Source organism: Solenopsis invicta, chromosome 11 (genome assembly GCF_016802725.1).
Source record: "Solenopsis invicta isolate M01_SB chromosome 11, UNIL_Sinv_3.0, whole genome shotgun sequence".
Classification (NCBI taxonomy): Eukaryota; Metazoa; Arthropoda; class Insecta; order Hymenoptera; family Formicidae; genus Solenopsis; species Solenopsis invicta.
In genome coordinates this window covers 9,219,420-9,241,349 of record NC_052674.1, presented here as the reverse complement: position 1 = coordinate 9,241,349, position 21,930 = coordinate 9,219,420, and the positions used below count along the sequence as shown (strand labels likewise).

The following is a 21,930-nucleotide window of genomic DNA, read 5'->3' as shown; positions in this document are numbered from 1 at the left end:
AATGCCTGCACAAGAATTCTAAAGCTTTCCCGAAGTATTCAAAAATTTTTGTGCTCAATCCCATGATCGAAAAACCGACTCTGAAGTGAGCTCACCACTCCCCAACCACTGACGACAATGCCGTCAATATTATAGATCACTGCTTACTTTTTTCGGCAGTCCACTGCCGAAATTTTGTACACCAATGCCGGCTGTGAATTTCCCCTCGTAAAAAAGGGAAAAAATATTTTCACCTATGAAACACATATTTTTATGTAATCTCTTATTTTTCCTTACATATTGTATTTTCTATATGATATTAACACGTGTACGGCAAGCAGCATTTTTTAAATTTATATGATATTTATAACAGTCCGAATAGTAATTATCATAAATCGTCCAACAAAAAGGCTGATGAGGCAGGTCGTTGCCTGCATCGCGAAATCAGGCTAGGGCGGTAAAGGTGAAAGGTCAAAGGCAACGGGCTAGCACGGATATCGACTCGGCGGGTGAGATCGAGAAGGTGAGGTAACCGGGTTACAGCCGGGGTGGCGGATAGACGCCCTCCAAAGCGGGTTGCCCTAGAATTCGACTTCGGCGTTCTTGCACGCGCGCGCCGTTCAACAATATCCCCCTCGCCTTTGTATCACTCGCGAGGGTTGTAAAATAGGAATAGCAAATATATGAATTGTGTTATTACAAAGGCGAAACGCAATTCACTATTATTGCTCACGTTACGTTTTCTTCTCAGCACAATGAACAATCTCTTTGTTCCAGAGATACAAATAATATTTTTTTAACAATATAAATTTCTCTTTCTCTCTCTTTCTGCAAGTCCTAGCAAATATATCAAAATTCTTGTATACACAAAAATTTATTTTTTATCGATAATTATCTTCAATCCTGATTCAAACAAATCTTTTTGCGATCATGGCCAGATTATGCACCCTCTTTTTTTGTAAATGTGACACTTCTATGCAAGTGCGGTGAAAGTGACAGGTCAGCTGCTGTTATGTTCGCACCCCCGCCTAGATTCAACCCTGCGCGAGGTTCCTCCTGCGCGCGCGGCTGCCGATGATAGAAGGGATGAAGCAGAGGACGAGAAAGAGAGAGGACCGCGAGGGAAAAGAGAGAGAAAAGGAGGAAAGAGGGTAGAGGCGCGTGCGGTGCGGCTGTCTGCGGCTGCTCGTCCGTCAGTCGGTGGTCGTGGGTGGTCGCACGCACGCTCGGGGGTGACGGGTGCGTCTACATTCGCGACGAGGGCGATGGAGGCTCCGTGCGCCTTGCTGGTGATCGAGTGAGACGCGCCATTCGTTGAACCGTCGTCGTTATCGTCGTCGTCGTTCGTGGTATCAAACCGTCCGCGATAAGAGTGGCACGAACGGACAAGAACAACGCGTAAAAGAGGGAATCCGCGTGCATAACGGGGTGACAAAATGTCGATGTATCACTGTTTATCGTGAACCAGTTGAAGAAACAAGGCAGAGAGGCAGAGGGAGGGAGAGAGAAAGAGAGAAAAAAAGGGGGTTGAACACGGTGACAAACACTTCTTTCTCTCTTTTGGACTGTCGGTACGCGCAGTCGTTTTTGATGTTGTTATTGGCTGGCTTGATGCCTGTGTTTCTTCTTTTTTTTTTTGTTTGCTGTACTCCTATTGCTGTTGCTGCCGCCGTTCGCTGCTGCAGCGGTCATTAGCGGCCCAATTAAAAAAAATGAAAAACAGAACAGGATGTATTCGAGCATAAACTTTTCGTTGTCTGATTGTTGTCGTCGTCTTCGTTGTTCGTAGACTCCCTCCAATTCACTCTCTAAAAGAAAAAAAAATTTTTTTATCGCTGAAAGACCGATAGAAGGAGAGTTACATGAGGTGCCCGGGAGGCCACCAGCCAGCCTGTGATTTTCCGTTTATCACAAGTAGATGATAGCGCACTTACCCTTATTCTTGGTGCTTCTTGCGTGTCGTGTGTTCGCCGTTGATCTACCTCGGTTTACCGTGACTACGTCCGCGGTACCATTCGCATTGAATATCTCTCTATCTATATCTACATGCACGCATGCATGTATACGTCGCCTATGCATGCCGTTTATTCGTTAAGCACCGATGACTAACGCTTGTCATCCAACTCGCTTGTCATGCATTTTTTAATCGCTACACCGTGGACGTCGCGACTTTCTTGAAGACCGATTCCAAATCTTCGGATATAAGCGGCTGATTTATAATGTGAATAATTTTTGACCTATTTCATCGGGTTAGTTAACTTTAACCATTCTTCATGCAGCGCTAAAAAATTAAAAAGAATAAAGAGAAAGAAACAAAAAGAGAGAGACAAATTGTACTAATTAATTATTGGTCTCATTCTATATATATGCTTGTAGAAGAAAAATAATGGCACTGGTTCGTCAGTTCAAATGTGAATTGTTTTCTTTTCTTCTCTTTTCCTAAAATTATTAAATTAGAAATTCCATATTAAATCGTTAATATAAAATTAATTAGTTTATCAATGCAACCAGATTTTGTTAGATTCACAGTAATTTCAAAGGCGTAAGTAGACTAAAATTAAAAATTCAAACTCTTGTCCCATAGTAATTAAATTTATCAATAATTTATAAATAACTTAGTTAATAGATAGACTAATTAAGATCAAGTAATAAACTAATTAGTCTAAATAATATTAATAAAATTTTTGTCTATAAAAAAATATTTATAGAGATAAAAAGTATAAAAAAATGAAATTAATAGACGTTAAAATCAGCCATAAAGAAAACATCGTTGTAATCGATAAAAAGAATTTCGCACATGAGCAGCAATTGATTTCACTAATTCTTTTCTCATTGCTTTTTCTTCGCAATTAGGCGCTTGCATATCAAACATTTTTTTAATAAATGTGTGTAAATATGAATATGTAAATATGAATATAAAATAGATATCGCTTTCAAACTTTTTTAAATATTTTAAATAGTTAATGGTGTAGTATGATGATTGATCAAATCTTCAGTTGTGCTAAGAAATATTTTTTCTTGCACCCATAATTAAAATTAATTTTTTTTTAATATTATGTATATATATACATATAGTATATATTTGAAAGAATTTAATTGAAGAAAATATATATAATTTTCTATATAGATACTTGCTTAAATTTAGTTTAGAAAGAATTCCATTAATTTATAAAATATAATTTCATTATTGTAAAATTATATAAAATTTAAAGTTTAAAATTTTATAAAAATTTTTTCTTGAATATGTACTTGATTATATATATAGAATTTTCTTGTGTTATGTTCGAACTGTAGTTGCAGCAATTAAATGTAAAAAAACGCAACTTTGCTTTTCGAATATTAAACGAACGCATAAACAAAGAGCTCGACTGCATTCTGTACAAAGCAATAAATGTTGCATGTTAATTATTAACTATATAATTAATAATTTTATTCGATTCGAGAAACATGATTTTTTAAAAATCAGATTACTCGAAACATTAATTCTTCAATTTTATCTCAACACTGAATAAAATGACATTAAAATTACAAAATTTAAAAAACTGCAAGATTTACAAATGATTGTAATTGCAATATTTGTAATGTATAACATTTGAATTTTTACATTCAATTTCTACAATTTTTTGCTTTTTTTTAAATCTTATCTAAGTGCTTTTGTTTTAAGTGCAGAAGATACAATATTAAATAACGATAGTTAGAAAGAAAAACAGATCTGGTATATGTATTGTTTGATTTGAACTTTGGAAATCGATAAAACCAAAAGAATAAAAATTTCAAGCTTTACGGAATTAGCTACGCACGTGAAAGATCGTGACAACAACTTATATCTGTGTGCGTATACGAATCGTCAATGCATTACGTGTTCGCAGATTAGTGATAATTTGACCCAACATTAGGTGGATCGCTTTAATCGTGCTTGCCGCATAGCAATTTAGAGACGTAGACGTAGACGTAGACTATCATGATGGGCGACACAGACGGACGGAGCTCCGTCACGTTTCTTGCCTTTCCAGAGGGGCAAGGGAAAGAGTGGGAGAGAGAAACAAAGAAAAGGAAAAGAAAGTGATATTTCTCCGGATAGGACGAGGGTGCGAGAATCACACAACATGGCAAGGACCGATCATCGCCCGATCATGCGACGTAACTCGTAACGGGAACGGGGGCTGCCCCGAATACGGAGTCACTTTGAGACGGGAAGCGAGGAAGCGACCCGGTAACCCGCGGAGCGATGTACGCCGCGGCGGGTGGTGCGAGCATCGCCAACCGGAGGAAGCAGAAGCGGCTGCAGCTCAACAAACAGGCGCCGGTCAACGTCGTTCCACCAAGACTGAAGACCGGCTTGCCGCCTGGCGCGCGTTATCACCAGCAGCACCACCAGCATCAGCATCAGCATCAACATCAGCATCAGCACCAACATCAGCACCAGCATCACCACCAGTACCATCAGCACCACCACCACCATCATCATCATCCGACCAAGCTCGCCGCCCGTTCGCACCAAGTCGCATCGACACCGCAAGCCTCGCGAGCACATCCACAGCAGGCGCCAACGTCGACGTCGTCGTCGTCCGCCGCGTTCCACTCGGTCATCGACGATCGGCGCCGTCACACCGACCATCACAAGTCCCAGCAGGTCGCCCCGGTCTCGCCGATTCAATTCCCGATCTCGCCACCCCCGCTCTCCCTCGAGTCCTCGGCGTCCGCTACCACTTTTCCGGCCAACAAGTCCAGCAACTTTCCTTTCCCGCCACCCTCGATCCTCGATCTCCGAGTCTCGCCTCCTACTTCGGAGCTACAGGTGGGTAACATCGTCGAGCACTCTTTCTCCTCATAACCAGCCTCTTCCGGGCTCACGCTCTATTTCTACCCGCTCTCTCTTTATATCTTTATATCTTGCCAGTGCTCACCATCACGACCTTCCACCTTCTTACACGTATAAATAGTCCACGCGTACTTATCACTGAAATCATGCAAAGCGAGATAAATGCGCCCCTCGCAATGTGCGCATTAGGCAGAGAAAATTGAGTATCTGATCTGTCACAAATAATAAGAAATTATGGTATATTTTAGAAATCATTGCAACATTTGTTTGTATGTTTATTTTTTTTCAATACGTCTCCCTTTTCAAGTCTATCCTGTTACATCAATCCCTATAAATATGCAATATTATTGAATATTAAGTAATATTCTAGTCAATATAATATTAAATATTAAATAACGTTCCTAAAACATTATTTTTTTATTAAAATGAAATGAAGTTTATACCAAAAATAAAGTTTAAACATGTCATTTATTATTAATAATTGTAAAATATAATTCAAGGAATGTCTATTCCTTTGTCAGAACTATTATATATAAATATTTTTATATTTTCCATAAATATAAAAACATTGTAAAGTGGATATATAACATTAACAGAATATTTCCATGATATTAAAAAATATCTGTAATAATATTCTTGGAATATTCATAGTATATTACTTTTATTTTTAATAATATTCATATAATCTAGAAATATTGTGTGCTTATAGGGATTATTTAATCTATATATTATCGCTATTTTTATTGCAATTATCAAAATCAAGATAGTAAAAAGTTTTAGATAGCGTTTCTTGCCATCAATGTTTACAAGGGAGAATTTGTTTTAAATTTCCATCTTCAATTTTGTATCTTTATGCACATTGATGAAGAATTCGATTACGTTATACTGTCATCTCTGCTGAGTGCGATCATTGACGCAATTAGATTAAAGAGAAATTACGAAGCTCACTTCTCTATCGCTTTAGCGCGACTCACCCTCACTCAAAGCGCATATGCTCCCTCTGATTGCACCACATCTCTTTGCCGGCACCTCGTACAACGTTATATAGCAAATAGCATCGATCGGCTGTCTGGTGGCGTATAACACGCGATAAACCCGTCGAGCGGCGTAAGAGAGGCGACAGATTCTCCATGCCCGAATCTCTTCCAGGCCCCTAAATTCGGCTCGTAATGTAATTTCAGTATAGCGTGAAACATGCTTCCAACTATTATCATCGACGAGAACGAGCAGCGATCGATGCCGATGGCGGGTAGCGCGACGTTAGATCGGTATCGATCGCTGATGGGACTTTGAGGTGGACTGGTCTCTTCGCATCGTATCGGGGAGAGAAAAAAAAAGGATTAAAAAAAAGAAAGAAAAACTGGGGGCAAAGGGCTGAGACCTCTATCGATAGTGTACACAAATGAATAAGCGGGATGCAGGCCGCTCTATTAATTAGACGAGAGAAACAGCGATTACGGGGGGGTAAGGCGGTGAATTTTAGAGAATTACCTTCCAATTTCGCCACCAGACTCATTCCGCCGCTACCACGGTATCCCCCACGATCTTACGTGTACGGGGTAAGTATCAAGAGTTCATGGCCGTCGTAAAGCGATCTCGATCCCTTTGCGTGAACGCCGTAAATTAGTATTGTAACGTCGCGCAGCTCTTCTTCAGAGTATAGACGACCTAGAACAGACGAACTCGGTATGAATGACGGACCGACATTCTATGAGACTATGTATTCCTCATTGATCAGTATTCCTTCGGACAGATTACGGTGTAATAGATCGGACAAACGTAACAAAAGTATCAATCACTCTTCGGGTAGACCATACATCTTTTTACTATCATCCTTTACTGAAATAATTTAATACTTCGTTCATTCACGTGAGGCGCACGTAAACATACGAAAAACTATAAAAGGATTAAAGGGTTTTCTGTATATATTGTCCAAGATGCTGTGAATCTTTTCACGGAATTTTATTGCAGAATACAGAATAGTAGAATTATTATTATTATTATTGCAAAAGATAGAATTACGAGATACAATAAATTAAAGTTGATCAACTAAAGAAACATGACGACGCGTCGAGTATTACTTACATTAACGGAATTATGTGATTTATATTGGCCTTAACGGATTACTCATAAAGATATGTCTGAGAGTTAAATATTTCAGTGCGGTGGTCAGGGACCCGGCGGCAAAGCGGCATGGCAAGGATGCAACAGACCTTCGCCCCTCCCCTTATCTCCTACGTCGCCCGGATACAGAACGAAGCAATGCGAAGCACATCGGCGATGGATGAAAAGAAACAGGGTAATTTTCTTCAGAAAACCAATACAATAGATTTGTTTGTTTTTAGTTTCTTGCACAGTTCATCTTTTCTCTTTTCCTGCCCAATGGGAAAAGAAAAGAAGGTAAGATAAACCGTGCAAAAAAATTCAACTAAAAAGAAGAGGCACAATATGTTGGAGAGAAAGGAGAAAAAGATACGTCATTTATGGAATGTATCAGGAGATTAAAGGTGTCTTACGGAATCGTATGCTTCAGATAAGAGACGCCAGCTACTGCTACGGGAGCAGTGGCGAGGACGACGACGAAGATGACAGCAGTAACGCCATTCGTCATCGGGGCGAAGTCAGCGCGGCGGTCAACACCGTGCTCTACGTGGGTTTGGGGACCACCGCGCTTGGGTTAGTTATCTCGTTCGTCGGTACCGGAGAAAAGGGCTTCCTGAGCCCACAGCTGAGGCTGGTCGGCCCGTCGTTACTATGCGCCGGTCTGCTGTGCTGTCTAATACGCGTGCTGCTGTGCCTCTGTCTGTGTCACTGCGGCCAGTGCCGCTGGCCATTCTGCCAGGTTGCCTCGCACAAGGAGAAAGCGAGGAAAGCGGACGCGCGACCGGGAGGACCAGGAACGTTATCGACCGCCTCGCTGTTGCCGCCGTCGACGCAACAGGAACGGGACCGACCTACGGTCGCGCCCACGAGTCGCTCCGTGTCACCGGCGACGAAAGGACACGAGCTCCTGCTCTCACCTGCCCAATTACCGGAGTGAAGGGACAACTCGTGATCGCGCGCCACGAACATTTTCTACGAATGAATTCTATATACGCCGATTTACTGCCGGTTCACGCCCAATTACTCGAGTACTTTAGTTTCCGTTGCGGCCTGAACCGCGAGCTCTCGCAGCGCCTAAAGAGTAGTCTAAAAATGCGTTTTAGAGCTTAAACAATAGAAGAATAAAGAAATCGGCTACGTTTTTCTATCCTTATTGTATTCGAGAAAATGAAGAAAACCACCAAAATCACGTCGACCGGGTCTCGTTCGCGAAGCCTCCTGGTTTATTTTTTACGCCCACGCTTACAAATTGCTTCTTTACAAAGTTACTTTGTCTCTCTGAGAACCTCATTCTCGACCAAATCTTATAATATGGATCATGATCTTAATATTAAAACTTAAATTGCTACGCATATTGCTAGGCAAAAATCGTACTTCTTTTCCATGTGATTGGATCTGTACGCGATCGTCCTCATGCCCATGTTTCACAGATCACACAGTGTGTCTCGTCGGAACAAATACGATAAATACTTATATCAATATCACTTCATCAACTCCCGGTGATCAGGAAAGCTGAAACTGCATCTGCTCGTTCGACGAATAACTGTAGATGACAGACGAGTCGGAAGTGGTCACACTGGACGCCGTCGCGGTAATAGCGAACAGCTGGTCCTCGTACATATTCTGTGGCTCCGTTTTTCCGTTACCAGTCGCCGCGCCCGGGTTCGCGGTGTTGTCACCCTTCGTCGTCTCGCGATACTTCTGCAGGTACACTTTCAGCGGCTCGACGTAATTGTCGAAACCGAGCGTGGTCATGGCAAACAAAATGTCCTCACCATTGATAGTCTTACGCTTCTCCATGTGACACCTGTCGCTCGCCTCCGACGTGATGAAGGAGATGAACTCTGACACGCACTCCTGAACACACTCACGCGCATCCTTGGCGATCTTCCCGGACTCCGGAATAGCTCTCTTCATGATCTTGGCGACGTTTGCGATTGGCAAGAAGCGATCCTGCTCGCGAAGTGGCCCACCGCCAGTGGAGACCCCGGGGCTCTGCAAAGGATCTCCCGTGCCGTGATTTGAGTCATCCGTGTTCTCAGGATCATCTGTTAAAAGAAAAGCATTTGTTAAGATTTATACACATTATCTTACCAACCAAGGGACTTGACTTGTAATCCAGTTCGCGGCGACTTACGAGGGAGTCATCATGTAAATATACTGTCTAAATACAAGTATGAATCTTTTCATAAATACATAAGGTCTGTTTTTTGTAGTTATTCTAGTGGACACTTTCTGAAGTTTCTGCTGTGCTTTTAAAGTGAAATATCAAATAGATATATGTTTGAAACTTAGCAAAGGCGAGAAGGGAAACTAGTGCAATCCAGTGCAAATAGAAAGCAAGCCTATAAAGTTGGTATGTCTCTAAGCAGAAAAGAAATTGGTATCAAATCAACCATTCATTGTTTTATATAAGCAAGAATATAAACTCTTGAAGGAATTTGATAATAATTAAAATTTAGTTCAACAAACTGGTAAATTGTGTTTACCAGCTCTGTTGTGTTATTAACTTTATTCACAATGTTTCGATCTTAGGTTTAGATATTTAGTTAATTATTAAATACAATTTGCCAGTTTATCAACTAAAATCTAAATATTTATTATTTTTTATCAGTGGGCCTATAAACAAGACTATATTACAATTTAATGATCTTAAACAGACATAATTTGCTTACATAAAGAAACAAAATTTTATGTTAACAAAATTATGTCTGTTTAAGATTATAAATTCTCTTATGAATTTATATTCTTGTTTATACATGAAACAATAAATTGTGGATCTGATACCATTTTTTTTCTGTGAACATCTTCGTATTTTATTTAAAGCAAACTGCACGAAGATTCAGGATCGCAGGCAAGTGCTATCTCGGCAGAAACTCCATCACATCTACGAGATAATTATCAAATGAAAGTTGTTCGCCAGTGAGAAATTTAGCGATAAAAATTAAACGATGCCGATCGAAAACGCACGAGGGCAAACTGAAGTGCCATGTAAACACACGCTGCAGTTTAATTAGCAACACGACCATATTTCCCTCTCTCTCTCTCGTACCGAGACTTAACTCGATCCAACTTGACGCAAACGAATTATAATTTCAAAAATAATTCGGATAACATTCAGCAAAATGCGAGCGTCTCAGGCGTCATTTTACCATGATCTAACGTTGGCTCTAACGGAGAGAAAGTTAACCTACCTTCCAAATCATCCGATTGCACGCCAATGTAGGACGTTGCGACGGTGCTACCGCCCAAAAAGGACGAGCCCAATGGACCGTCGTCACCGCTCTCGCCGCTGTTCTCCATCCTTGATCTAATTCGCGCGCGAAGCAGATTGAACGAATCCTCTTTTAACCTTCTTTTCCACCTTTGTTTTTACTGGTTTTTACACCGCTTACGAAGCGTAGTGCATACGTGTGCTCGCACACAGCGAGCAACCGCACGAATTACGGAAGCGTCCGGTATGATCACGTGACGATCGATCGCAGCCACTCGTGTAGTTTTCCTGCCAGATTAACCAATCGCAAGGTCCTGCGCTGAAGTGACGTCAATAGACGACGCGCGAGCAGTTGACCGCCAAAGTAGTCACGTGATCCGTAACGCCGGAAGTGACTCTAGGGACTTTTTTCCCGGTAACGCCCGGAAGTCACAACGCACAATTGTGAACCCGCGTCACGTTCGATCGTCACAGTTGCGTTTGACAATTAAAAATTTGTAATCTTTTATTTTTCTTCGAAGGGCCAAACGCTGAAAGATAAATAATGTATTTATCAGGAATATCTCTTTATTAGTTTATTTTTCAACGAAAATAAGCTTTTATAATACAACCCAATCTTAAATGCATCGTTTCAGTTTTGTTTAAATGTCTTCCGATTTTGCCGATTTCCACAATTAACTCTCGAATCCTACTATGGGTGAATATTCAAGTGTCAATTCAAATTTAGTATAGTTTTTTTAAATTAAATATTTTTAGTTAAGTTCAAATAATATTAAATAACACTTTTTGTACATAAAACTAGTGTTAATTCAATTAGTCTATAAAAAAAGCATTGAAAGTTATAGATATAAAAAGAGTATAAAAAAATTCTTAATTATATGCCCAGTAAATAAAAATGAATTGAAATGGATAGAAATAAATTTATTTCAGCATTTTCGAATTCGCGCTCAAGATTTTTTGAATCTATTAGAATCCAAAAATAATATGAGACATGCCGTTTGTTTTCTGTTCCTGAACTCTCTAAATAAGTGTACACTTAAAATGAAATAGATAGATATTTCAAAGTTAGTGAAAGCAAGAAGGAACGTTCCAGTGCAGTCTAGTGCAGGAATAGAAAACAAGCCTATGAATACATCCGAATTCAAAATGATGAATAGTGCATTTCATTTTAATTGATTAGCAATTTAATTTTCGTAACATTTCTAGATTCTTTTAAGTATACGACGCGTAGTTTGGGGAAAATGTTTGTAAATTTATTTTTAAAATTATTGAGCACTAAGATCTGCTTTTAATCGGTATATTTTCTCTATTTTCGTTATTTAAACCATTTGAATTCGTTTGAAACACTTCAAGATTCTAAAACGTAAACTCGGATAAATTAAAATAAATTGCAATTTTCAATTTATTTGAATTTATTTTCGTTTGCTGAGCAGGTGAATTTTTACCCAAAGTAGTGTCAATATAAACAGAAAAATACGAATACCATTCCAGGGTTAAATGGAAATGGGCAAATGGTGTTATAACTCCTTCTCCGCCTTATTCGTACCACTCTCGAATTGCGTTTTATAAAAATCGTTGACAGCGTCGATAATCGTTTCGACCTGCACGGTTGCAAGCTTTATTATACGCTGCAAATAATCCGTGGTTTGCCGATGATAACTTTTTAACGGCAGCCCCGACAACGTCTGTGCATTTTGCAGGAACGTGTCCGTCTGTTGCTCGTAACGCCACGAGAGTATCATCAGCGTTACGGTAAGCAGCGAGCTAACCACGAACAGCCACACGATCACGCATGTGAGAGACCGGCACAGTCCAGTGCCTGAATCGTCGAGGCAGCCATATGAAATCATATCGTGATATTAAGTAAACAATTTTTACAATAATCTAGATAAGACCGAGAAATGTGTATAACATGATTAAAATCTAGAGAAGACCAATAAACGATTGTAGTGCTCAATAATATTTTTCCAAGTAATTTTATATACATTTTCTAGTTCTTCAACTGTGCGCCATTATTTTCAGTGTTTTTTAAATATACACTGCAAAAAATAATAAATGTTATTGAGCTACAAAAATCTTGCTATGATCGCCTGTTAGCCTTTTCTAAATTTTAATTATATTAAATGGATTTTTATTACGCAAATTTATACTTAACACACACTTTCATTTTGCAGACCATTACATTACCACACATCATGAGTCATTCATGTTCGTCATTAACTGTTACAAATATATAAAAATTATTAAGTGATTCTTATAATATACTTTAACATTTTTATTAGTATTGTATAGTTATTAAATAAAAATGTATATAAATGTTATAACTAATTATAACTGGCAAGATATTTCAAAGAAATAAATATGCAAAACACAAATGTTTCAAGATGTGCGTTAAGTGTTAAAATGGACGTTTATTTACCTGTGGATCTGTACGATGTACGCGCGGACGTGCTATCGGACGATCCCATTAATCTTGCGCTATCGCTATTGTCCTGTAAAGATCCTCCCTCGTTTTGTGTCAAAGACTCGGTTTTATTTCCATTTGTTTTTTCCCTTTCTGCGTTCTTCCTTCTTTTCCTTTTGCCTTCCTTTTTTGTACTTGCCACTTCCTTGTCTCCATCGCCTAAAATATCATAGTAATATAATGTACGACTTAAGCTTATTTTGCACCAATGTAAATTAATTTTAATCTTGGTTTAATTTACTTTCTATTTTTTCTTAATATTTAAAACTGGACAAACATAGAAAGTAAGTTAAACCAAGATTAAAGTTAATTTACATTAGTGTAAAAAGGCTTTAAACAACAACTGTGCAACGAGCGCAGCCCACCTGAGGCATTATTTAATCTACGTAATCTTTCTTCTTCGATGACGAGCTTGACGTTGGACAGATAAGTAACGACATTACGAGCGCATGCCTGACACTCGCGCATATTGCTGCATGGTCCTGCAACACTGGCAACTGCCTCGGTCAAAGGATTTTCTTTCAAATCCAACCACCTTAGATTTTTCAATTCGCTTAGACTCAGAGGTAATCTGCTAATCTGTAAATTATGCAAATTATATGCAATTCTGTTAGAGATATTATAAGAAAAAGATGTTCTTTACCTTGTTAGCATACAAATCCAAATGTTTCAACTGTGTCATTTCACCAAAATTTTCGGGAAGTTCGACCAGCATGTTCCTGCTGAGATCCAATTTTACAATTTGTTTTAAAGTAACAAAAGTGACCTGCAAAAGATTCGCTGTTCACAAGACAAGCACAGACAAAGAATTAAATTATTAAAAATAATTAAAATTAATAAAAATCTCAATTGAATCCAAACATACCGGTAGTGAAACCAGAAGATTGGTTGACAAATTGACATTTGTTGCTTTCCTAAGAGATGCCTGAAACATATAATATAACTCAAAACATGATATAAGAATATTTATATCATAAATTGACCTTTTAGCATTTGTAACAAATGACACAATAATAGTTACAAAAAGTACTGTGAGTTAAACATCAACTAGGCAGAATTCTATGCAACAGAAAAGTAGAGTGGATTTCCATATGCGTTTCATACAAATTTTTTTTCTAAAAAAAAACAAAAAAAACAAAAACGAGGACTCACGATTTCTCGCACAGGCACTTCCTCCAAGTCGCACAAGCTGAGGTCCAGGGTGTCATCCTTCAGCTTGTCCTTCACGTCTTTCAGCTTCAGTTTCACGGTCATGTCTGCCGAGTCTCGCGCGGAATGGGAACGCGGGCGGTCACTCCACCGTGCGTCGTCGTCGTTTGCGAAACGTCAGATCGCAGATTGTCGAGTCTCTAACTCCAATCGCACGTGCCCCGTCACCGACCCTGTTTGTACACGTAAGCAGACGCCCGCATCCGGGAGCTCGCTCGACATGTACACAATCAGGAGGCTCACGTGGGCAGTGAAACGCGAAACGCGCATCACCTAGTGAGGAACGCGACGACCAGTCGCGGTAACCAGCGTTTTGACGACCGACAGCGACAAGGATAAACTGCGTCGACGAGAGAGGATAAAAAGGAGAGAGAGGGAGAAGGATTCTCTCTGTTTCCTTGTCGACTGTTGTCGACTCGCTCGTTCAGCTCGTTCAGCTCGTTGGCGAAGTCAGGCGAACTTTGCTGAACCTTGTGTCTGGCCTGGCTCGTTCTGGCTCGTTCTCGATCGCGATTTCGATCTATTGCGGTCACCAAATTTTCTGTATTCTTGTATTCCGTTCGAAAAGCGAACAGAGCACTTTTTCCAGGACGTTCCGAGTTTAGCAGTTATAGCTGCATAACAGTGCGTATCGGTACGCTTTGCAATAGCGCGTGTCAAGGATGTTATATTGATTTGATGGGATTCATCACGAGGTGATAAATTTTGCAGATTCTTGAAGTGAAGTGGTGAACATTCTCGAGATTCACGAGGTTTGGAATCGCAAGTGTTCTCGCAACGAAAGACAACTGCAAAACCCCCACTTTTGAAAAAAAAAAAATTACCTGTGTACACACCTCGAAATGTCCACGCGGTATATGAAAAAGGTTTACGGCGGCGACGTGATCCTCGAGAAAGGTGACGACGACGTAAGTGACACGGAAATCCCGGTGACCAACGCCAAATCCAAATCCTTCAATGTTTTTGATGTGGTACGTAGAACTAAATGTTATCATTTTATTCTTTTGACATCGGTGACGTTGATGATAACAACTGTCTGTTCACAGTTGAATCAGAACTCCGATAAGGACGAAGATACTGATGACAAGCAGGAGGATGAGGACCTAGTCACAAACAATACAGATTACAATGACACAAAGCGCAGGAAGAAAAAGAAAAAGCATAAGAGATTGGAAAATGAGAGAGTCAAGAGCCAGCAGGAACACGACGCGGAGTATAATGAGAATGTGGACGAGATTGAACGAAGTGTGAGGGAGGTGAACAAGTTGCTTGGGGAGCCACTGCCAGGTTGTAGTAATCAAGTTTTGGAAGCGCAATGGGTAGACAAAATATCCAAGGAGAACATATTGACTGTACAGCGTAAACACTTGAATCCATATAATGAATTGAAGAGGATTTTTGGTAGTAAAACAATAGAGGCTGGCCAAAGGTACAATTGTATCCAGGATTGAAAATATTACTTCATAAAAGTAACGTGTTACTATTACTATTAATTTTTGTTCAAAATAATTTGTTACTGTTATTTATTGCAAATTTTACAATTTATTATATGTTTGTAATGCTAAAAAGATATTGGAGAGATTTTAAAATTACATTATTTAATAATCAATATTAAAACTTACAAGAGACTTAAAGTAGTTTATATGGCTTTTCTTTATATTAAATTTATTTAATAATTCTAATTCTTTATATTAATACCTTTATTTTTTAATATAGAAATTTAAATTGTAATTCACAAATGTAAATTTTATCAAAAATTTTCATTGCTTTTAAGCATTAATATTATTAAGAATTCAGTATTTAATGTCAGTATAGAAAAATTATGTAGTTTACATGTTAAGATAAATTTTTAATATTTAAATTTAATTTAATGATTATTGGGATGCAATCTAAAATATAAAGTATAAATATTACAAATACAAGTTACAAATGTTACAAGTAACGCGTTACTTGCCAATCTTGATTTATATAATTATGTGATATATTGATAACATATGTCATAATTTGGAAGTTGTTTTTGTTGGAAAGAATACTCTGTTTCTTGCAGTAAGAGAAATAAAGGTCGTCCTGGAAATACAAAGAAAACATGGTTGATTAGCCCACAACAAGATAATACTTGGGTACAAACTAAGAAATCTGGATTAACGATGGCTCTAGATTACTCTATGAAAACAACGGGGGATGTACAACATTTTGTATATGAACATAGCGCCTCATACAAAGAGATACAGCATAAATTCTTGCAAGCTGTTGAAAGTTTAAATCCAGAGAACATAATTGTAAGTGTATGTGCAGTAAAATTAGATAGTGATATTAGATTTTGTGAAAAAAATACCAAAATAGGGTAAACAAATAAGAGTGCTGATATAAGTAATAACGCAAAAAACATTTAATGCAATTATACATTTCAGCTCAATTTTGAGCTAATTTTACCGTACCAAGCAATTTATAAGGTTATTTATTAATTAGCGGTTGAACATTCTTGTATGACTTATTTATTTTTGTTTTCTCTTTTTGTTATCTTAGAAGCTTATATAATAGGCAATACAAATTTTTTATTTATATCCGACATATAAACATTAATATACAAATTAATATGTTTCAGAGTATAGTAAATGCCCATTCTTACCATATAGACTCCCTTCTGCAGGTATCTGAAATATGTAAAATAAATGATGATTTAGCGTATGCAGCAGAATTTATCAAACGGGCTCTATATTGCTTAGAATGTGCGTTTCATCCGTTGTTCAACATAACAACCGCGCAATGTAGATTAGATTATAGGAAACAACAGAATCGCGCACTTTTTATAACGCTTTTTAAACATCTCGGATTCGTCGGCGGACGTGCTTGTTACAGGTAAATACACGTGGAAGAATATCGGAGAATGAAAAGATGAAAATCTACATTAATTTCAATAACAATTTCAGAACAAGCTTGGAATTTTGTAAATTACTCCTGTCATTGGATCCTGAAGGTGATCCAATAGCAGTGGTCTTAGCCATTGACTTTTACGCTCTGAAAGCCAAAGAATACGAATGGTTCATACAGTTTTGTAATCTGTGGGAGGATTCCAGAAATTTAACTCAATTACCAAATGTAGCGTACAGTCTGGCCCTGGCTCACTTTCGTATGGGAAATAAAACTGATGCCAATACGCTTCTGCAAAACGCTCTTATCATGTTTCCAGGTGTATTGATGCTCTTACTAGAGAAATGCAGCATACAAACAGACACAAAGGTATTGCAAGATTAAAAAAAAAAATTATTCTTAGCTGTCACATTTTCTAAAAATCCATTTTTTCAGTGCACAATAAATGCTCTGAAAAAAATGCTATTTGTGGTCATTTAAATATTTCCCTTTTCAGGTGATGGGCCACGATTTCTTCAACTCTAAAGCACAATCTAGCACATCACCGGCTCTAGAGAAGCTACAAAAGTTATACGTAGTACGTAGCTTCCATCTCTGGAAAGAGGCAGATATTTTACCATGGTTGGAAGAGTGTGTGCACGTGGTGCTAAATCGAGTTGAGTCTAAAGATGATTATATTAAGTATTGTCAAGTGAAGCGTAGCCAACGCTATCGGGGAAAGCTGCCGAGAAACATATTAAGACACATCATATTATCGGACTTGCAAGAAGTTATAGTTAACGTCCAAGAGGTAATATCTCGTACTCTGCTTATTGTGTTAAGACAAAACATGTTGCTACAACTTTATTAAAGTTTACGTGTTACTTATTTCAGATTCAGGGGGAAGATCCAATGTTGTCACACGATCCATTACCACCACTAGACAGCATCGACATTTATAAAAGGCCTACGGCAAACGATAGACAAACTGAAAGCAGCTCAAATTTTTTTTCTCTTTTTTTCTCTTCACTTTTCACGGATATCAATGGCACAGCTGCTGCTTTAAATGATTTGAATCTATTGTAAGTATATACAAAAGAAGAAAATTTATTATCTTGGAAAATAGGAATATCGTAATTATTTTCTTATAGTCATCCTTTCATTCATGATTAAACAAATTCAAAATAGATTATCAATTAGGGACTATTGTAAATTAAATTTTCATATTCATTCATTCATATTGTACGCGATTAAAAATATCAACTGATACTAATTATACTTTTCGTTTGTTTAGCGAAGAGAATGATGATCACGCATAATGACAACCTTTTCAAATTGCGTGTGGAACATAAACAACACCAAAAGAAATCTGTCCAAACAGTGCAATTTTAAATAATACATATACATTGTTTTAAATAGTACATGTAAAAATGCAAACAAGTCCATACAATAGTTTAAGAAGATAATTCTAGAATTCATTTGATTTTATGTATAAAGAAATTTCATGTATAAAATTTTGTTAGAATTTTTGCTTAGTGTAAAATTGCTTTTGAATGGTGTGTAGTGTTGCATTATTATGCATCACTATTAAACGACAAATAATTATTCTAACATCATAAATCTGTTATTATACATGCATTTTTTTTAAAGACTTGTAAATATGATAAATATATCTATCGCAGTAAATAAAATACACAGTAAATTCTATGGAAATGCGCCTCGTCAAGTGTATGCCATACATCCTCAACGATGATTAAATACCAAGAATAAACGTACATTAATAATCTAATTGTAGATTCAAATCATGTTGATTCAAATCTCTGTAAAAAGACATACAAAAATTAAGTTTACAAACAAGTTGGAATCTTGGAATTAATTTTTAATTTTTAATTGCATTTATAGCACCATAGAAAAACAAAGTAAATTATTAGAGAATCCTTACATATTCATAAGTGACAATATTCTTAAAAATGATTTCGATCGTCATACTCGTCCCCTATTTCTTAAACCATACTGTGAAATACGGGATTATAACGACAAATTCCAGGACCATATTCCTGATACGCCTTTTTTGTGTGACAAACTGTGTAGAATTCTGGATCGCTCGCCAGCAGTGCGCCACCGTACCATACTGCGCAACGTTGTTTGTGATGCGATATCACACGAACGTCTATTGGTTTTGGCTAGAATATAAATAGAATTTAATACAAAATATATTATTTCATCTCATAAATAAGTGTTATCATCATGATATCTACCGTAATATGGCTGCCACTTAACGTTTCGCTGAGCTTGAGCCGCGTGTCGACGATTTTTTTTATATCGCGTTGCAATCGCCTACCAAAGTCTTTGAACATGGTGGAGCCACCCGATAACACAATATTACTATACAGTGGTCTTCGGACGTCGATTGGGCAGTTTTGAATCACGTCGTCGACAATTTCATTGAGCGGCGTTGTAAAGTCCGGATTGGAAAACTGAAATATTTAGATATATAGAAAATAATAGATATACAGAATATTCGCGCATCGATTATATAAATTAGTAGTTACACACGCGTGGGTCACTTACTTCAGGATGAAAGAATATTTCCGGTCCGAGAAACCTCTCGTATCCGACGTCCACCACAAAAGGTTGCTTAGTAATATTGTTGATACCTTCGTATTTCTTAATCTTTGTGGGATCACTATCGTATTTGGCGAATTCCTTCGATATATCCGGGCATATGTAACAGTATTTCTCTTTGATCGACTTGGCTGTTTCTAACGATTGTTCAGGAGGTATCCCAATCTCTCGTTCCCTTAGCAAACTTTGTATAAAATAGGTAATATCGCGACCAGCGATAGGAATGTGTTTTATACAACTTCCTATGACGAAACCTTCTGCCTGTAAAAACGCAATAATTATTAGATTCGAAAAGCGCGATATTAAAACGAAATTTAACATTTCTATACGTACCACTGGAATTACATGAGTAACACCATCCCCACTGTCGACAACTACACCTGTCAAAGTGCGGTCCTCTACATTTTTAGCAGTCCATGAGGCTGCTAAGGCGAGAACAGCTTGCACAGCTATATAAAGTCCCGGCACGTTAAATGACTCAAACATAATTTCCGCGGTATACTCTCGATTCTCTGGTGTGTTTAAAGGTGGTTCGGTTAAAAGGAAATAATGATCCTCAGGCTCTGACCTGAGGTATTTAAAAATGCACTGTTGTAAAAACTTCTCCATCAAGTCCCAATCCTCCACTAGCCCATGCCTCACTGGATACTGCCGAATTAAGGATCAAAAGGCAATTGGTAAGTATTAAGGATCATCAAGAAAGAAAAAAATCAGTCCTCTCTGTTGAAAATATCTAATTTAAACTACTAGAAAGTTCTACTCAGTCTAGTAAAATTGAATTGTGTTTTTGAACTTGCATTTTCCAGTAAAATATAACTTTCAAATTAATTATATACAATGATTGAACTCTGTAGAGTTCAATCAAATTGTGTTTTTGAATTTTTCAATTAAATTATGAATCTGAATTTCCCAGTAAAACAACTGATACAATACAATACAACTAATTTGAAAGTAATTATGTTTTATTGGAAAAAAAATGCAGGTTTAAAAACACAATTCCATCTTAGATTCCATCTAGATCAAATAAGAGCTTTCTAGTAGTTTTAATCAGACATTTTCAGTAGAGTTGTTTCGAAGAAACAGTTTGTGAATATGTACTTTAACCGAGTATCCAGTGGCCTCGAATGCTTCGTCCCCGATGTAGGCGTCCAGGTCCTCCACACCCTTTGTAATTCTCCTTGCATTATTGTCACCGACCTTAGCTGTTTCCTTGATGGCGATCGCTGATGGTATAGTCAACTGAGGCTCCTTATTACCAGCAAATCCCAGTTTCGTATACCTAACGAGATAACATCACGATTAGATAAATAAGCACGAGTGAGAGGCACTGATCGTATCACGATTGTGCGTGGGCGGCAAATATTTTTACACACGTCGATATGACTTGCCGTAGGATCAAATGATTTTTTTTAATCGTAAATATCACGGAGTACTCATGAATCCACCGTGGGAGGGATAAGGGAGAGGAGACGCGGTTCACAATGGGTTTGGCCGAAAGGCATGTCGTCGATGACAGATCAGTTGACTACCTAACCTAAAACCGACTCCACCCTTCGAAAATCGATTACGTCCGCTCTATCGGTTCCAGGGTAGCGCTTACCCGGTGCCCACGTCGATGACACACGCAGGGAGACGTCCAAGCATGATTCCCGGCACCACCGATCGCTCTTGTCCCGACAAAACGCACCCGCGCCGACGACGGTCGCGGCTAACCCCACACACACACACACGCGCGCACACCAGCTCACACCAGAACCGCCGCAAAACGACACACCACGCCTGTCCACTAGTCCTCACTCCTGTCCTGTCGCTTGACTCACTCCAGCGACCAGCGACTCACACGGTACGTGGCCTCCGTGCGAAATAACGCGATATCGCAGCGTGCCCTAGAAAACGAACAACGAAACGTTTGTTGACACTCGCAGAGGTACCTAGAGATGATTAATCGAATCGATATCGATCGATGTTGTGAAGGGAGACAATTTGACTTGTATTTTAATTTATTTACATTTTTTAAATTGTTATTTAGAAGTAATTATAATCTGATGTGTCTTAAAACTTAATAATAATTTGCGTCATAACGTGAAAAATGAACGCAAAGTTGAGATCGAGATACATAGTATCGATCTTGGCGCGTGAAGTTGGCCGCGCGGAAACGAAGTCGCTTCTCGCCAGTTCTCGCTCTTTTCACTTGCGGAACGTGACAAGTGCGGGCGGACCAAATTGACGCGAGCGACATTGCGACTCATTTAATAGGTAACGAAACCATTATCAATCCCACATTAATACATACTGTTAATATTGCAACGCGCGCGAATCTGTCTATAATAATTTTGCCTATTCTAATCAAAATTATAAGCGCAATCGCGACGCGTACAGTCACTTGTCGTATGGGAACAAAGCCGACTCGTCATTTTTGTCCGATGGCAAAGCGCAGTAAACGCGATCCAGATCGGAGCGAGAGCGAGTGGCGTTGCAAACTCGTTAATAGGAAAATCTGTATTAATCTCGCGATAATTTAATTTAAGTTGCTGTTCGCCGATAATATGCTGCGGATAATGCATAAACGTCGAAGTGAGTGCGCGATAAGCGTCGCCGCGGTGGCGCGGACGGTGCGTCAGTCTTGTCGCGTGAAGTTAACCGCGCGAAGACAAAGTCGCTTCT

The 21,930-nt window shown here is 38.5% G+C and overlaps 6 protein-coding genes and 1 long non-coding RNA gene across 10 annotated transcripts; 2 read left to right on the top strand and 5 right to left on the bottom strand.

The window, feature by feature from the left end:
* Window positions 1-236: 236 nt before the first annotated feature.
* LOC105199285 lies at window positions 237-3,849 on the bottom strand. The gene is made up of 2 exons (XM_011166299.3): window positions 1,914-3,849; window positions 237-1,787 (listed from the first exon to the last, which is right to left on the bottom strand). The coding sequence occupies exons 1-2, from the start codon at window positions 2,056-2,058 to the stop codon at window positions 1,576-1,578; spliced, it is 357 nt and encodes a 118-aa protein (XP_011164601.2). The 5' UTR covers window positions 2,059-3,849; the 3' UTR covers window positions 237-1,575.
* LOC105199294 (ecdysone-induced protein 75B) lies at window positions 1,055-8,051 on the top strand. 2 transcript variants are annotated; one of them, XM_011166312.3, is made up of 4 exons: window positions 1,055-1,550; window positions 4,061-4,777; window positions 6,963-7,100; window positions 7,335-8,051. In XM_011166312.3, exons 2-4 carry the CDS (start codon window positions 4,208-4,210, stop codon window positions 7,839-7,841), a joined length of 1,215 nt encoding a protein of 404 aa, XP_011164614.1. In that variant the 5' UTR covers window positions 1,055-1,550; window positions 4,061-4,207; the 3' UTR covers window positions 7,842-8,051. The 2 variants fall into 2 exon arrangements, with proteins under 2 accessions (XP_011164614.1, XP_039310656.1); XM_039454722.1 differs by having other exon boundaries at window positions 3,849-4,777.
* On the bottom strand, window positions 5,042-6,963 carry LOC120358911. The gene is made up of 2 exons (XR_005575785.1): window positions 6,293-6,963; window positions 5,042-5,954 (listed from the first exon to the last, which is right to left on the bottom strand). It is a non-coding gene; the product is annotated as an uncharacterized LOC120358911 (long non-coding RNA).
* Window positions 8,052-8,104: 53 nt separating the features above from the next.
* Window positions 8,105-10,520, bottom strand: LOC105199301 (nuclear transcription factor Y subunit B-4). Its single transcript, XM_011166325.3, has 2 exons — window positions 10,099-10,520; window positions 8,105-8,952 (listed from the first exon to the last, which is right to left on the bottom strand). The coding sequence occupies exons 1-2, from the start codon at window positions 10,205-10,207 to the stop codon at window positions 8,408-8,410; spliced, it is 654 nt and encodes a 217-aa protein (XP_011164627.1). The 5' UTR covers window positions 10,208-10,520; the 3' UTR covers window positions 8,105-8,407.
* A 154-nt stretch (window positions 10,521-10,674) lies between these two features.
* Window positions 10,675-14,054, bottom strand: LOC105199256 (leucine-rich repeat-containing protein 59). The gene is made up of 6 exons (XM_011166263.3): window positions 13,735-14,054; window positions 13,448-13,507; window positions 13,226-13,348; window positions 12,948-13,161; window positions 12,538-12,741; window positions 10,675-11,937 (listed from the first exon to the last, which is right to left on the bottom strand). The coding sequence occupies exons 1-6, from the start codon at window positions 13,834-13,836 to the stop codon at window positions 11,636-11,638; spliced, it is 1,005 nt and encodes a 334-aa protein (XP_011164565.2). The 5' UTR covers window positions 13,837-14,054; the 3' UTR covers window positions 10,675-11,635.
* Window positions 14,055-14,196: 142 nt separating this feature from the next.
* LOC105199265 (transcription factor 25) lies at window positions 14,197-18,348 on the top strand. 2 transcript variants are annotated; one of them, XM_011166275.3, is made up of 9 exons: window positions 14,197-14,415; window positions 14,503-14,762; window positions 14,838-15,220; window positions 15,839-16,070; window positions 16,397-16,650; window positions 16,722-17,031; window positions 17,159-17,452; window positions 17,536-17,723; window positions 17,936-18,348. In XM_011166275.3, the coding sequence occupies exons 2-9, from the start codon at window positions 14,634-14,636 to the stop codon at window positions 17,958-17,960; spliced, it is 1,815 nt and encodes a 604-aa protein (XP_011164577.2). In that variant the 5' UTR covers window positions 14,197-14,415; window positions 14,503-14,633; the 3' UTR covers window positions 17,961-18,348. The 2 variants fall into 2 exon arrangements, with proteins under 2 accessions (XP_011164577.2, XP_011164583.2); XM_011166281.3 differs by having other exon boundaries at window positions 14,224-14,425.
* On the bottom strand, window positions 18,010-21,118 carry LOC105199280 (actin-related protein 3). Of its 2 annotated transcripts, XR_005575784.1 has the most exons (7): window positions 20,867-21,118; window positions 20,365-20,545; window positions 19,600-19,914; window positions 19,213-19,527; window positions 18,900-19,118; window positions 18,584-18,824; window positions 18,010-18,461 (listed from the first exon to the last, which is right to left on the bottom strand). XR_005575784.1 is itself a non-coding variant. In XM_011166290.3 (6 exons), the coding sequence occupies exons 1-6, from the start codon at window positions 20,908-20,910 to the stop codon at window positions 18,645-18,647; spliced, it is 1,254 nt and encodes a 417-aa protein (XP_011164592.1). In that variant the 5' UTR covers window positions 20,911-21,118; the 3' UTR covers window positions 18,244-18,644. The 2 variants fall into 2 exon arrangements, 1 of the variants encoding a protein (XP_011164592.1); XM_011166290.3 differs by having other exon boundaries at window positions 18,244-18,824.
* Between the last annotated feature and the right edge of the window lie 812 nt (window positions 21,119-21,930).

What these genes read in the sequence shown, in the direction of transcription:
- LOC105199265 (XM_011166275.3), top strand. Translation starts at nt 14,634, where the DNA reads ATGTCCACGCGGTATATGAAAAAGGTTTACGGCGGCGACGTGATCCTC. An exon ending in ACAATAGAGGCTGGCCAAAG is followed by an intron (nt 15,221 to 15,838) that starts GTACAATTGTAT and finishes TGTTTCTTGCAG; the next exon opens with TAAGAGAAATAAAGGTCGTC. An exon ending in GCATACAAACAGACACAAAG is followed by an intron (nt 17,032 to 17,158) that starts GTATTGCAAGAT and finishes TTCCCTTTTCAG; the next exon opens with GTGATGGGCCACGATTTCTT.
- LOC105199285 (XM_011166299.3), bottom strand. Translation starts at nt 2,058, where the DNA reads ATGCATAGGCGACGTATACATGCATGCGTGCATGTAGATATAGATAGA. An exon ending in AAGAAGCACCAAGAATAAGG is followed by an intron (nt 1,788 to 1,913) that starts GTAAGTGCGCTA and finishes TTTTTCTTTTAG; the next exon opens with AGAGTGAATTGGAGGGAGTC.
- LOC105199301 (XM_011166325.3), bottom strand. Translation starts at nt 10,207, where the DNA reads ATGGAGAACAGCGGCGAGAGCGGTGACGACGGTCCATTGGGCTCGTCC. An exon ending in GCAATCGGATGATTTGGAAG is followed by an intron (nt 8,953 to 10,098) that starts GTAGGTTAACTT and finishes TTCTTTTAACAG; the next exon opens with ATGATCCTGAGAACACGGAT.
- LOC105199280 (XM_011166290.3), bottom strand. Translation starts at nt 20,910, where the DNA reads ATGCTTGGACGTCTCCCTGCGTGTGTCATCGACGTGGGCACCGG. An exon ending in GTCATCGACGTGGGCACCGG is followed by an intron (nt 20,546 to 20,866) that starts GTAAGCGCTACC and finishes TTATCTCGTTAG; the next exon opens with GTATACGAAACTGGGATTTG. An exon ending in AAATATTCTTTCATCCTGAA is followed by an intron (nt 19,119 to 19,212) that starts GTAAGTGACCCA and finishes TAAATATTTCAG; the next exon opens with TTTTCCAATCCGGACTTTAC.
- LOC105199256 (XM_011166263.3), bottom strand. Translation starts at nt 13,836, where the DNA reads ATGACCGTGAAACTGAAGCTGAAAGACGTGAAGGACAAGCTGAAGGAT. An exon ending in AAGTGCCTGTGCGAGAAATC is followed by an intron (nt 13,508 to 13,734) that starts GTGAGTCCTCGT and finishes TATATGTTTCAG; the next exon opens with GCATCTCTTAGGAAAGCAAC. An exon ending in ATCTTCTGGTTTCACTACCG is followed by an intron (nt 13,349 to 13,447) that starts GTATGTTTGGAT and finishes AATCTTTTGCAG; the next exon opens with GTCACTTTTGTTACTTTAAA.
- LOC105199294 (XM_011166312.3), top strand. Translation starts at nt 4,208, where the DNA reads ATGTACGCCGCGGCGGGTGGTGCGAGCATCGCCAACCGGAGGAAGCAG. An exon ending in CTCCTACTTCGGAGCTACAG is followed by an intron (nt 4,778 to 6,962) that starts GTGGGTAACATC and finishes TAAATATTTCAG; the next exon opens with TGCGGTGGTCAGGGACCCGG. An exon ending in GATGGATGAAAAGAAACAGG is followed by an intron (nt 7,101 to 7,334) that starts GTAATTTTCTTC and finishes CGTATGCTTCAG; the next exon opens with ATAAGAGACGCCAGCTACTG.